At 33.8% G+C, this 15,300-nt stretch overlaps 1 protein-coding gene across 1 annotated transcript in view; it reads left to right on the top strand.

Annotated features, from left to right (window-relative positions):
* Positions 1-15,300, top strand: part of Plc21C (Phospholipase C at 21C) — a 91,047-nt gene that overhangs the window by 51,450 nt on the left and 24,297 nt on the right. The window contains exons 5-7 of the mRNA XM_090120348.1: positions 11,674-11,859; positions 12,372-12,563; positions 14,620-14,802. Of these exons, the coding sequence (XP_089976474.1) occupies positions 11,674-11,859; positions 12,372-12,563; positions 14,620-14,802 (561 nt within the window). The remainder of the gene's footprint in view (positions 1-11,673; positions 11,860-12,371; positions 12,564-14,619; positions 14,803-15,300) is intronic.

The following is a 15,300-nucleotide window of genomic DNA, read 5'->3' on the forward strand; positions in this document are numbered from 1 at the left end:
TTACATTACCGAAGTGGTATACTTGAAAGTTGTAATTTATCGAGTCATAAAAGATAATGGTTTTTGAGATAATCACTTTTAAAGGTATGCTGGATTGGGATGGAATAATTTTGTATTGTTATAATGGATGTCTAGGGAACTTTTGAGCTCATTAACGCGGCATGATCTATTGAAAAGTGTTTCATTGTTAGGTACGTAACGGTATCTACGAAACAAGTAAACTGTTCTTTTGATAGAAATTTAATTTTACATCCACCCAGACCCATTAAGGTCTTGCTTTAAGAAATTGACAAAATATGATAGACACCATCTAAAATTCCCAGTCCTTATTGTATCGATCTTGATACTTCAAATACTTGAAGGATATTTACATAAAGCGAAGTGATTCACGACCAGTGACATAATCGTCTACACGTGCTAATTGTACTATTGACAATCTTACCGGTTATTTACTTCTTGTGTTAATGTGTTTGATTTATGAGGCTGATTCGCTTCCTCGCTGTTTCTGCGGTAGTTCAATCGTTCTTAATGAAATTGCTGATCATTATCTTCAATATTAGTTCAACGAATTTAAGTAGGTTTTTAAAGTAGTGTGTTGAGAAATTTTGTTTGCATATTCCATAGCAGGTTTTATCATTTTGAAATATACGGTTTGATTCAACAAAACATCGTCGTATATTGTGTAACAGTAAGTTAATTGGTCTGTCGTACTTGGATACAAATATAGTCTTCTCCAGGGTTAAGAGTTAAGACCTTAATCTTCCAAGCCTAATACCGGCTACCCGATCTATGCATATGGAGAATATAACTGTTTTACGTGTCTGGATTCAAACTGAGGTTTCGTATGAAATGTTTAATATCACTGACATTCATGTATAATTCATTTAAGATCTCCATTGATATGAATCTCACTTTGTAAGCGTCCCTAAAAATATGAATCCCACCGTGACCTCTAACGTCTTCGTCTAAAATGTTGACGGATTCATTCGCCATCCTCGTCACACTCATTTCTTCAGGCTTTACACAAAAGGGACAATACAATTGAAACAAAAAGTTGTGAATTCAAAGTAGGCCATTTGCAAATACATTTTCATATGTGTCTGCCGCACTGTCTCGGCTTGAGAATAAAATGTTAATATAACCGACATTTTACTGTACCCAAGACAAGCGCACGATTTTGGTAAAGCCGTGTTTGTTTTAATTACATTAGTTGGTACGTGTGAAATGTAGTTGCGAGTTTTAAAGTAGTTAAGTAAATGTGTTTATAAACTGAGATATTTGCATATGAGTTAGTGTTGTCATACAGTTACTTGGTTTTGTGGCTAATGCGTTAATGTAGTTAGCGTTTTTAATAAAAGCATTTGGGTTCTGTATTGTATTTACTATGTTGTAAAATAAAATATTTTTCTAGTAAACTAAAACAAAATTCTAAAAAACTCAAGATTGTCATGATAAATTATATTTTTTGTTAAATTAATAGACTGTTAATTTAAAAACGGCAATAATAATTATAAATGATTAAATTTTGAAGTATTCACCTTAATTTCATCGTCTAAATTACAATTTTCGGAGAGAGGATGAATGTCTCAACTTTGTTGTCGTAAATTATAATGAAAAAGTTTAATTCGCTTAGTTACGTATAACTGACAACCACATAATTGGATTATCATAAATGTTAATAAATGATACCTATTTTGTGAATTGAATTGTAAAAAGTGTGTCATCAAAAAAGGTTAAAGGTGAAAACGAAAAGTAGAGCAACAGTTATCCAAAGCAGATAACGTCAAGCACACGTCCTATATTCCGCCCCGAATGGCTTCCAATTCGAAAAATTATCAAACCGATTCGTTGAAAATGGAAAAACTAGATTCTAATAGCAAATAGTTGCAAAGAGCACTCTCTGTTATTACCCCAATGCTATATTTCATTGGTGCCATATTTATTGGGCAGACTTTGCAATTTTATGGCCATCCTAGATCTGTCCACAAGGTTAGAGAAGGTCGAAAAATAAGCTTTCACAGAGACCGAATATTAATAAATTTCAATGAATTGTTATGCGTGTTGCAATATATATTCAACCGAAATACAAAAACCAACGAGGATTCTCAATTCGTAGCGTATTGTCGTTTATCAGTGATAACTTCGATGCAAATAAAATAGCTTTATTACAATAATTTAAGACCGGCTTCAATATGTGGCTAGAATAAAATTATTAGTTTTAAGATTTAGGACATGGATAGGTACAAGATCCCTTATATTTAATAAAAATATACCTGGCCTTGTATCTAGCCTAATATAGTCTCTCAAGTGACAAGTAATTTTATTTTGCAATTTATTCAAGTATGCGGTATATCTTCTCTTATATATAAAAATGAATCGCAAAATGTGTTGGTAAGCGCATAACTCGAGAACGGCTGAACCGATTTCGATAATTCTTTTTTTATTATATTCCTCGAAGTACGAGGATGGTTCTTATGTAGAGAAAACGTAAACATGTACCACGGGCGAAGCCGGGGTGGACCGCTAGTATGAAATAAATTCTATCACCGATATTATTTACTCAGTTGAGAAAACAATTACATATATCGGCTGGAAACATGTATAAAAATACTGGCATTTATTTTGATCGATTCATTAAAGTAGGAATTATAATTGGATCTTTTTTCCACCCTAAAAACATATAAAAATGATTTTTTTTAACGAGGCAAACGAGCCAATTATAATACCAATCGGTAACATACATAACAAACGCCCCAGATACAAGACAAATATATCGCACGAAACTACGCATTTGTCAAAGAAAGGCAACAAGCGATTTAGCTTCTCAATGGAGGAACAATTTCGAAATAGGCCGTCCCATAATTGTATTGTCTGTACTGTAGAACATTCGTGCGTGGTGGGTCCTCTTCACAATGGGCAGCGTTGGGCGAGTAGAGGCAATCATGATAGTTTAGAGGGCATAAATGTCTATGATCGACCGTCATTGTAGGTATTCATAATCGCCATTAGGCGGCAAACATCAAAGATCTTTTGTTGGGCCAACGCTGCCCATTGTGAAGAGGGCACATGACAGTTTGTCTTATCTCGACCAAGATTGTAGTGCAGCTTGTCTTGACATTACAACTGTGAGATTTTTCAGCTAGAGTACGGTTTGACAGGCGTACAGGGGTACGGCTACGAGTGGCTTTGAGAACGCTTGAGACGAAGGTGGTTGAGGTTTTATTTTGCGTTTCTTTGGAAAGATAATCCTTCCGATCGATTTGAGACGCTATTTGATACTGGTAGGCATGAATTTAATTTTCGAGTTGTTTTCGTGGTATGAACATGATTCTCCTGTTTTGTCGTGTTCTGAAATTATCAGCTTCATTCGCTTCATTACAATGTTCTTTGATTTCAGCAAATAAATTCAATACATAAATAAACTCTTAATGATAAAATTAATAATGTTTTGTTATTGCGTATTTCTCAATCTTATATATAAAAATGAATCGCAAAATGTGTTGGTAAGCGCATAACTCGAGAACGGCTGAACCGATTTCGATAATTCTTTTTTTATTATATTCCTTGAAGTACGAGGATGGTTTTTATAAATATGTACCACGGACGAAGCCGGGGCGGACCGCTAGTATTCAATATAAATGTAGCTGTATGTTTGTCAAAGTACTACAAACTTTAATTGAAAATACAGTATCCTGATTTTGATTAAAATATTCGCTTTATCAATAAGCCATTAATGAAGTCACTTGCAGTATTGCCTGCAACGAAAACGTCCATAGAAATGAAATCGGAGTTAGGTGCGGACGGTGAGAGGACGTCAAAGGCAAACCGTGTTCCCAATCACGTTGAAATCAGCGTTCCATTGGAAACTCTATCCCGACGAACAAGACACAAAAAGTACGCTTAAGGTCTGCTCGAACGGGAATAGGAAATTGTGTACATGTATGTGGTAAAAAATTGTGGGTTTTTAGATTTGTAATAAGTATTGGTGATGATGGTTGAGAATCTTATACATATTTTGAGTGATTTTGATAGAATCTCAACAAATGCGATAGAACTTGATATGGTTGAGATATTAAAAAAAAATCACTTGACATTCGTAAGGCGCGTAGAACACTACCTAATACGATTCGCTAATGAGACGTGCAAAAACAATTTGGAATAATATAAACATTTTACTTATTTACGTCTGTTGTAATGACTGTTCGAGATGGTTATAATTCATTATATACGGAATTAATTATCTAATTTACTATTAATATATTTCACGAAACTGCCGCTAATAGCACTTATTGGGTGGTTGCCAATTATTTTCATTAATTGTATTCGAAGTATGTTCGTTTATTATTTTATTATTAATGGATCGAACTATCAAGAAGAAGTATTCGGTCGCGAAGATCGATGGAGTACTTTAAGTAGTTTTGTTTGTCTGATGTTCATATTGTCCACTTGTATTCAATACTTTCAGTACATGTATACTATTTACTTATCCCTGTAACTTTTGAAGATGGTCTCATAGAAAAAGTGTAGATTTACGACGTTACCTTTTTACTTATTTCAAGCAATTCCTTAAAGGGATTTTTAAGTTTAATCACCAGTCTAATTTGGTAAAGGTAAATACGGCGATCTTTGTCTTTTTTCCAATTAGTTCAATTAGACTAAATCAGTCGTTAAGAACTTTATGTTTTGAATCAGAATTGCTACAAGATAAAGGGTTATATTTTACGTTTGCGGTTTGTAACAGCCTTAAAAGAGCATGCTCTCGACAAATCGTTACGTCGGTTGGAAATTCAGTTCACCGTAAGAGGTTTCCTGGTTATTGATTAGAAACCGTTTGAAAGTAAGGGATGTTTCTTGCTATTAACGTAAATGCCACTTATAGGCCACTCGGTGTATAAAAGGCTATGTCCTTTGTTTACTATATTTAAGTATATTAACGAGGTCATGAATGGGGCTAAAATAGACTGGATTTTTTATCCTTCGGTTAATAGTTTTATTCGTTTTATAATCACTATCACTACATAGTATAAAACAAAGTCGCTTTCTCTGTCCCTATGTATGATTAAATCTTTAAAAATACGCAACGGATTTTGATGCGGTTTTTTTTTAATAGATAGAGTGATTCAAGAGGAAGGTTTAAGTTTTAGACAAAGCGGGCGAAGACGCGGGCGGAAAGCTAGTTCTATAAATAAATAAAACCGGTACTTTATAAACTGCTAAATCCTCGCTTCATTTATATACTCCGAGGTTTACCAGATCTTGTGGATCGGACAACTCAAATAAAAAGTTTTACACAAAGCTCCGCGATTTACTTAAGGCCGATTTAAAAACGTTTAAAATGGGACTACGTTATAAAGCCATTAAATAAAATATATGAAATACCTAATAAGTAAAAGTATGGTTCTGAAGAAACTTCTTTGAGCCCTTAATCGAGCTAAGTTTGGTAGTAGCCCTTATCCGAAAGTAACTTCGAAACTTTGAAAATCCAAGTGCTTTAAATAAAAGATAAATTGGTCAAGAGAGCTGCGTTATTGAACAACTTTTCTCAGTTTAAATATAAACAACCCGCTGAAATCACACACGGTTTTACAGTTTTGATAAATTGCTACACGTTTAAAGCATTCGCTCCGTATTCCCAGGATAAATAAGGCGGAATAAAAATTACCGCGTCATTCGTTAACGAGATCTCACATAGTGCAAGTGCTGAATGCAATTGTAATGTAGTCTCTAGAGTCTAGACGGTGATGCAGCATGAAATTCGCGTGGTGTCATGCATGAATGATCGTGTAGGTCGATGATGGAAATGAATGACATGCAAACTACGTGCTGGTAGCTGATTCACATTCAAGTATGTGCATGTCATGCAAAAGCTTAGAATATTTCATGCGCTATACCATCGCTACGTAGCGAGAAGGCCCCCTTTGCTAATTTTAAATGTACTCATGTTTGCTTTACATGTGATTATTTACATTGCAATAAAAGAATTTCATTTCATTTAATATCGTATACTGAGGTTGAATGCGAACTTTGTAAAATGCATGATTTGATTTTTGTGGTCTCTCATGCAGCATGACAATTCACGTCAACGCATGCCATGCTTGCATTACCGTCTAGACACTACTTTATAGTTTTTCTCGAGCGCAGCGGGGCCTTTGTGTAGTCGTGTACGATCTCATTGTAGTCTGCATCTTTAGAACATCCTGAGATGCTGGATTTTGTGGAGAAAGCGTTGACACCGTTTTCTAATGAGATATATAATATAGAAATGCTGTATAGTTTTTTCAATACAATGGTATAATAGTATTTTTAAAAGAAAACGGTGGAGATTGTAGCCGTTGGTTTTAAATTGTGTATTCAAAAAGTTAGTAGACGAATGAATTAATTATTTATTTATATAAATAATTAATTCAATAATCAATTCATTAATTCAAATAAGAAAACACTTATTCGTAGTTCAAGTTAATTAAGTTATATAGTTAATTAAGTTATATACGTTCGTAGCAATAAAACTTAAATATTTCTAGCAGAGTTGACTGTTATTAAGTTTATTGTAGTTAATTTAATTTACTTTTGTTTAATGCTTGTCCACGAGATGCATTTTATTTTGTCAATTTCAAGTAAAGTTAAAAAGTTTAATAAATTATAATATTAGGATGTTATGGTTCAAATTAATACCTATTTGACACTATGAAGTCTAATTGTAACACTAATATTGGACACATGTTTAAATCTAAAACTAATACTATATATTGTTGCAACATATACTTTAGCAGGAACTCTGAGAACGAGCCCTTCTCGCAATTCAATTGATGCTCCTTTTGGGTCGCCGCACAATTATTCCACATTCGTTCTATGCTCATACATATCTACTTGTATTTTACTAAACTACGTTTAAATATCTCTTACATATGTACGTTTTTAAACTACGTTTAAGTATCTCATAGATGTCTTCAAAATGAGTATTGTGGCATAGGTGTTTTATAAACGAGGTTTAAGGTTTTTGTATGTGGATTATTTTAATTAATATAGCCAGTTTTATAATGAATACCTATTCAAATTAACGCATTATATATGTGAAATTATGTTTCAAATTTCATACACGAAAAATAGGTAATTTATTATTTAAAACGGTGCGTTCATTAAATTTTAATATATTTATTATTTTACTCCGGCAAAATAAATGTGTAATGAATACTGTATGTTTATCAAATAGTATTAATATATATTAGTATAATTAATGAGAACTGAATTAAAAACATGTAAAATACAGTCGGTGTAACCACATAAAATTTAACGAGTACATATTTACGTGCTGTCTGAGTTTTATAAATTAATCTGTATTCTTTAATCAAGTCTTGGTAATGGCTTTCATAAAATTTTATCGTTAGTTTGTTTATGGCTGAGTATTTCGAGTGATGAAATTATTATAAGGTTCATATGAAATTTTTATAGGGCGAAAGTGTCGGTTACATGTTATGAGTTTGGATAATGATGTGTGGAGATTTATGTTGATATGATGTTTTTCGAAGATAATAAAGTTTAGAGAAAGAAGAATGTAAATAAAGTGAGTACTGAGTATATGGTACTGTATAGAAATTAACTTATTTCATAAATCGGTATTTTAATTAGGATACAAATCTATTTCAACTGTTTTACGGTAATATAAATGATCAGCATCTTGTATCCTGTTAGACTCACATTCTCTTACCGAGATTGAATCCAGAACATCTCTACGTTTACGCCACGTACGTTACGTAACGTTACGTTATCAAAATACCATCACAACCATAAATTATACAAATAACTTAATAAGTTAATGTACTATAGTTTGCAATATACAAAATTTTCGAGCTTGTCGAGATCTAATCCAGAATTTCTCTATTCTACATACGCGTTAACCAACAGTGGTACATACCACAAAGCCCATAAATTCATAAATTGTTCAAAACATACTTAGTAAATCTACTTTAGTTTGCAATATACAAAAAATGTCGGTCTCGTCTAATAAACGTGTCAAGCAAACAGAAGGTGGCGGCTTGAGTGAAATTCAAATTGCAAGCCAAGTTAGTTAGCAGTGGGAAGCAACAAGCAATTTACAATTAAATACCGTCGCGTCTGTCGCGCTGTAATGCCTCATTGCCAATTAGATTCCACAGCAGATATATGGAGATGTATCTTCTTTTTTTATATATAAAAATGAATCGCAAAATGTGTTGGTAAGCGCATAACTCGAGAACGGCTGAACCGATTTCGATAATTCTTTTTTTATTATATTCCTTGAAGTACGAGGATGGTTCTTATGTAGAGAAAACGTAAACATGTACCACGGGCGAAGCCGGGGCGGACCGCTAGTAGATTATACAAATCCTGTTGAAAGTAATAAAGAACTAATTGTAAGGTGGTGCCGCTAATATGTCGAAGGATGTAAAAGTATTGATATTTATTTTTTCTGCATGTTGTTCACTTAAAACAGTTAAGCTTAGCTTGCTCTAATTTTTTAGATAATCATCTAATTAATATCATCTGATTTATGTATTATCATACAATTTATGAGAACTCTTATCAAATATAGGTATGCACACACTTGGCTAACGTGTTGAATTACAGCCTAAAGATATCAAATAACAATTTTTTTTCTCAAATGACGAACTCGATAAAAATACTAAAAGTGTTAAAGTTAATGGCCCGAGATGAAAAAAGTCGTGTCATATTTCGCGGAAGGTGTATGTTAATCGAATGGGTATAAGGTAACCTTTAAGTTCTCACCAAGTACCCTTAAAATGTTACAATTTCACTGAACAGGGTTGTGTAAAGTGATCCACAAAAATCCCTTTCCAAGTGTATCTTAAAATAGTTTATATAGAAAAATATATTTTAGAAATTGTAACATGTAGTGCTTTTGAATATTGCTTTTTTAGAATAAAAATTTCTACATAATACCGCGAAAGAGAAGAAATTTCCTGTCGAGTAAGTTAAAGCTGGTCTCAATTTCTGAAACTCGTACCTATTCTCTATTGTTAGAAGTTGGAAAATGGTCAGGGAACTTTTCATATATAACAATGTCTAAACTTTTCAACAGGAATTCTTTTATCTGTAAAAAGTTCATATTTAACACAAATGACTGTCATATATAGGTGAGAGCATTGCGAATTCTTATATGCTGCCTATATATTGGCATTTTCATAGCCCTCTACGTCTTGCGTATTCCAATATAACAAGATAAAGTGCCGCCCCGCTGAGCTAATACCTCCTGCAGATTGCCATATAAAGGAGAATGGATTGTTTTGATCGCTAATATGCTTTTCTATGCCTCGGTACTATGCAAGGAATCGGCAATCGATACAGTACAATGGCGTTTGAGAGGATTTTCAACTACTTTCGGTAAAGATGGTTAGATTTCTGGTTCACTGGTTTCAATTCGGTCAGGAATTTGGGAATCGGGATTCCTCTTTTCGCTCGCTGTTTAAAATGTAAGAAGTTTCTCGCAGATGAAATCGCGCCGCTGTGTTTGATATATTTTAATGCCTTAAAATTAATATATTAAGAAGAAGAAGAGAAACACGTTTTGTACCATGGGAATGCGTATTGAGTACCTTTGTGTATAGCGTAGAAGAAGGGTTCAGAGAAAGGAAGTTAAGACAATCACAAAGTTTAAGAATTCCATCAGATTCATTTACGAAAACGTTTTTACACAGAACAAATAATAGGACTACGTTGGTTGCGCATTATTCCGTGTTATTCAAGTCAAACATTTAATTAAACGCAGCCAGGGTTTTTGAAATGTATTTATTCGCTGAGTATTTCAGTGGCGTCGCCATTTTGTAAACATTACCCGCTCCGTCGCCGTTGGGATAAACAGCGATTAAGGTTGTATTGGGATGCAAATACGAATCTTGATTTGCCTAACCGCTTGCTGAATGTCCAATGCATTTTTTTGTCACTAATGACTTCGTCCATGGTCTGCATGTTCTATTTTGTTCTAGCTCAAAGGAGTTGCTATACACTATTGGTTTTTTAACTCGATTGGTTAATATCTATACGTTTTTTTTAATATCGCACATAAGAATATGAATAAATAATACTTACACCTTTTGTTTCATGATAAAGTACCTACATTATATAATGACAGAACCCAAATTAAAAGACACAATGCAAAAAATGTTGTGGAGGTATGCGGGTTAATTCTAAATGTTCCTGTATTTATTCGCGGCTTTAGTTGTTATTCCTTTCAAACAAAGTAGGAACCGTCACGTTTAAAAGCGCTTTCAGATTTTTCCTTTATATTTCTTATTTCTAATTAAAATACAAATGTTCTCGGCATAAATAATGGGCTTTGAAGCGAGCTATAAGCTGAAAAGGAACCTTATATTTTAATATCCAAAGGATTTCCACAATGATTAGTACAGTTAACGTAAAACGAGCACACATTAGCATAACATATAGCTTAAAAAGTACGTGCGGAAGAAATTGCATTTTAAAACCACGTACCAGTATTTAAATTGCTCTCTTTGTAAGCTTCGGATTCGATTTGCGAGTCTCTCTGAAGCTCACTAAAAAGATGAGAATTTTACAAATATCCTAACGTTCATACTTGCATATTGGAAAATTTCAGCGAAGGGCTATTAAAGATGTATTTATTCAATGTAACAGTAACGGAGAAATGGAATAACGCAAATAAATATTTCCTTAGGTGTTTATCTTCGTTCTGACTTGACTCTAAAAGGTTTGTCTTTGAAATGTGCTGGGGACTTTAATATTCTTTCATTTATTATTCGGTATGCTTAGTATCGTTTTTTTAACTGTAACAACCTTTAGTTGTCGGTATTGTTTAGGACTTTTTGTTGCGTCTATATTAATAGGATTTTGATATTCGTACAATGTGTTAGTTAGGGTTAGTTAGGGTTAGAAAATGTAGCTAGCTCGCTTTGTTGGTATTTGTCTCGAAGATTGACAAATATAGTTAAAGCAACAGACGACTTGAGTTAAGTTGTTTATTTTACGGAGGAAGGTTTAAATGTTTCATGTTTAATATAGTTACGAAGATATTTTGTTTGATTGATCTTTTTTGCGAACCATCAATGATTGGTGCGTTGTTTGTTTTACTAATGGTTTACTTTTAAATTGCGTCTACAATAAAGTAGTTTGATAGTCGATAATGATGAAGGTGTGGGAGAAAGGAAAGAATAACAAACAAAGTAAAGATACAAAATTAACGACGCCTACCAAAACGTTTGAAATTTTATTGTATTTGTATCGTCTTATAAACGAGCTCTTAAAATAGACCGATGTTTTCTTTAATGTATCACTTTATTTTTATTACAGTTTGCTCGTATAATTATCGAAATCACTGAAGCGATTATAAAGACTTCTAAGGTTAATAGCAGTAATAATGGAGATAGAATATGTTTCAGCTTGATTTAGGTGAGGCAAAATTTATGGTTACTATAAAAGAAAAGTTTCATAGTGTTGGTAGATTAACCAAATGTGTATAGGAGCTAGAACAAATTAATTCTCTGTAGGTATATTGACTAATGACACTAAGCATTCCTCCACCAACAATTCCAGATTATTATCATTATCTTCTCATATCTTTTATTTTACGGTAGGGGCAATTGACGCATTGCCTATACAATAATATATTGTAGATATTTTAACAATTATTTCCGTTGTTCCCAGTATCGTACGACTCTTCGCGCAGAGCAAAGAAGACAAAAAGAGGATAGAGAAGGCGCTCAGTGAGTCTGGTCTACCGACCGGTAAGAACGACACCATCTGCCAGTCCAAGTTCCAGTTTGAGGACTTCTTCGGCTTCTACAAGAGCCTCACGCAGAGGACTGAGGTGTTGAATATATTTAATGGGCTGTAAGTAATTTGTTATTGCTATGGAAAATTATAGAATATAGAACTGAAAACAAATTAAATAACCTAGCTGTAATTTATGCCTTTGTTATCAGAATATTCTAGAATCTAGTTGATTGGATTAAAAGAAAGTGAATTTGGGCCACTTAGTAAACCTAGAAAAACTTGTAGCCACAAACCATACAAAATGGTGGTCTTAAAAATGTCACAGGGCCAGTGATAGTGATAGTAGACATAGTAGGAACAAATGCGTGTGTGGATGATGGTGTTTATTAAATAAAAAAAGACGTGTGGCACTCGGGGACTGCCGCGGTAAAGCTATTGCATGCTATGCCTTCAAGCCACACCTCCGCGCCCGTCGGAGTGGGGAGCGTGAGGTTTTTTCGTTACGCAATTTTTGGATTCGGTCTCCGCGCTCAAGGCCCGCGATAGAAGCCATGCAATAGCCTAATAAATAAGACTAGATGATGATGATGATTTTAGTGATGACGATTAATACAGTATCCACTCAACAGCACAAACGGCAAACCCTACCTCTCCGCGACGCAACTGGTGGAGTTCCTTAACGTGGTCCAAAGGGACCCCCGTCTCAATGAGATATTACACCCGTACGCGGACCTGCAGCGGGCGAACGATCTCATACGGATATACGAGCACAATAAGTACCATCAGCAACGGTCGCAACTCACGTTTGATGGGTTTTTGAGGTATGTATGTGGGTAGGGTCAGCAAAAGTGGTTGTGATATTTCAGTCTAGTTTTGATTTACTCACGACCTTTTTAATAGAATAAAACACTTTTTAGCAATCATTTCGTTAAACCATATCCAATGAAAAGTATAGTTGCTGCCACGTAACGTGACAACTTTTTAGCGAAGTGGGATATAAAGCTTGCGCAAGTAAAAATGTACTCAAACTTCATGCGCAAATTTCCCTCAAAAAAAAAAAAAAACTGTAGCCATCAACTTCTCAAGTTACGTCCCCACAATTATACCTTTTCCAAAATAATCATATTGTATCATTATATTACGTCTCTTTAATATCAACGTGGACTAATTAATTAAAATTAAAACGAGATTGAAAATCGTATCATTTACAAGCTAAGACGTCTCGAATAATTATGATAATTATTTACGCAAACAATTATATTGGAAAATCTCTTAATACATGCGATGGCACGAACTTATTAATAAATTAAAATACAACTTAATTTCAATTTTCAGTATAAGTTCAAACTCATTTAATAATTCATGTTAGAATTATGATATGTAAATTTTGATGGGTATGAAATTTATCAAACAATACCAGTTATATACAGTATGTCTATGAAATCAGACATCATTAGAATACCTACTATAAATCATCACTTCATTTTGATGCGGTTTTTTTTAATACATATAGAGTGATTCAAGAGGAAGGTTTTATCATATAATTTATTATTTTTTAGACAAAGCGGGTGAAGCCGCGGGCGGAAAGCTAGTTATAAATAAATAAACTCACAGTTTTGCTTTATTTCATTTAACTTTTAAACGTTTACAAATTATAATATTATTGTCGCCTGGGACTGCCCTTATATAGTTCTGTGCGTGAATAAACATTTTGCCAATTATTTTCTAAACGATTCATACGTATGTAAAGTTTATAATTTAGAGCTTTTCTGAAAAGGTCAAGTGAAGAAAAATTTGTAAAAATGTATAATTTTACTGTTATATAGATGTTCAGTTATGTTCAGATCGATATTTTTTATTTCCCTGCATTGTATTATCGCTAAAGAGTTGTATACTAAAGAGATATATCGTTGTCCCGATCCTCTATAAAAATGTTTCCCTTTGCTCACATATGATTTCAAAAGAAATCCTTGGATCTTATAAATTGTTGTTTTCTGTTGTGTACCAGTATTATAATAAAAAGGGCTTCATATACCGCAATAAGCATAACTAAAGGGCTGTCTGAAATATTGTAAAAGGTCGATGTGGTATGATAACATATTAAACGGGATAAAGAGCTTCATTTAATGAACCTTTTGTTTGGGATAAGCCGCCATACGGTTGGCTTGTTTTTTAAATGATGTATACGTTATTATAATGTTCGGGGTTTGTTTATTAATATACTAGCTTTCCGCCCGCGGCTTCGCCCGCTTTGTCTAAAACATAATAAATTATATATTTAAACCTTCCTCTTGAATCACTCTATCTATTAAATAAAACCGCATCAAAATCCGCTGCGTAGTTTTAACTTTAAGGATTTAAGCATACATAGGGACAGAGAAAGCGACTTTATTTTAAACTATTAATATATAAGTAGGTATCGATTTAACTTCTTTGTAAATTGCAGAGGTAACGTATTTTATGCCTAAGTGAATTTTACAATTAGGCGTGGATAAGTAAGCCGCCTTTATTAATGACAGTGGAAAACTTCGCAATGTAAAGTTTCTTATCGTTATCTGTACGAATGTATTTATTATTTATAAGATGTTGGAAACAGTCCCCCTAGTCGTAGATACGTTTATCTACAGCCTACGTCAATCTCATACATTCGTAGTCTATTCTATTGAACGCTACGCTAACAGAAAGCCACTTGACTAGGGGGCAGTTATTTTTAGGTTAATTCTGGATTCTTGTGACAAAATTGCTTATGCAAACTTCTAATTAATTGTATGTATAATTAATGGTTTATATATTCTGCGCTGTCTCTTATACATGTTTATTTCTTTCAAAAATACTATCTACACTTATAACACTATTAAAACACCACATCTCTTCCAGATTCCTCATGTCCGAAGACAATCCAATAGTAGCGCCCAACAAACTGGACCTCTGCGACGATATGGATCAGCCCTTAGCGCACTACTTCATCAACAGTTCCCATAACACTTACCTCACCGGGCACCAGTTTACCGGCAAATCCAGTGTAGAAATGTACCGACAGTGCTTGCTGGCTGGATGTAGGTAAGTGCCAGGACTAGTTGGTAAAGAGTAGCAGGATTTTAGGACTGTTTGGGTATGTTGATGGCCCCGTACTAAAGCGACATTGGGACCATAAAGAAAAGAACGATTATGCCACCAATAGCTCACACAACACCTACCTCATGGGGCACCAATTCCGATATACCGGCAGTGCTTTCTAGATGTAGGTAAGTAGTAGGATTATATGGAAATAAATTACTACGGTGTTCCCGAACTAAAAAGAGATTGGGGCCTTGAAATTGATGGTCCCATATTATAAAGACACTGTGGTTTTAAAGAAAAAAGCGTATAGGTCATTAAAATTGGCCTGTAACAAAGTTACGAAATTTGGGGTTTGGGAAGTGAAGACTCCTTGTTTGAGTTTAGTTAACAATGAACAAATAATAATATGGAAGATGAAAATCCATAGAGTGTTTTGTCTTGAGAACAGCAGTTCTCGTGCATTATTATTATTTAAAATGAAAAATTCTATCCCATTTA

The sequence above is a fragment of the Colias eurytheme genome, chromosome 4 (assembly GCF_061535395.1).
Source record: "Colias eurytheme isolate Ceu_HAF_F1 chromosome 4, ilColEury1 Martin Lab GWU primary, whole genome shotgun sequence".
In the NCBI taxonomy this organism is placed as follows: Eukaryota; Metazoa; Arthropoda; class Insecta; order Lepidoptera; family Pieridae; genus Colias; species Colias eurytheme.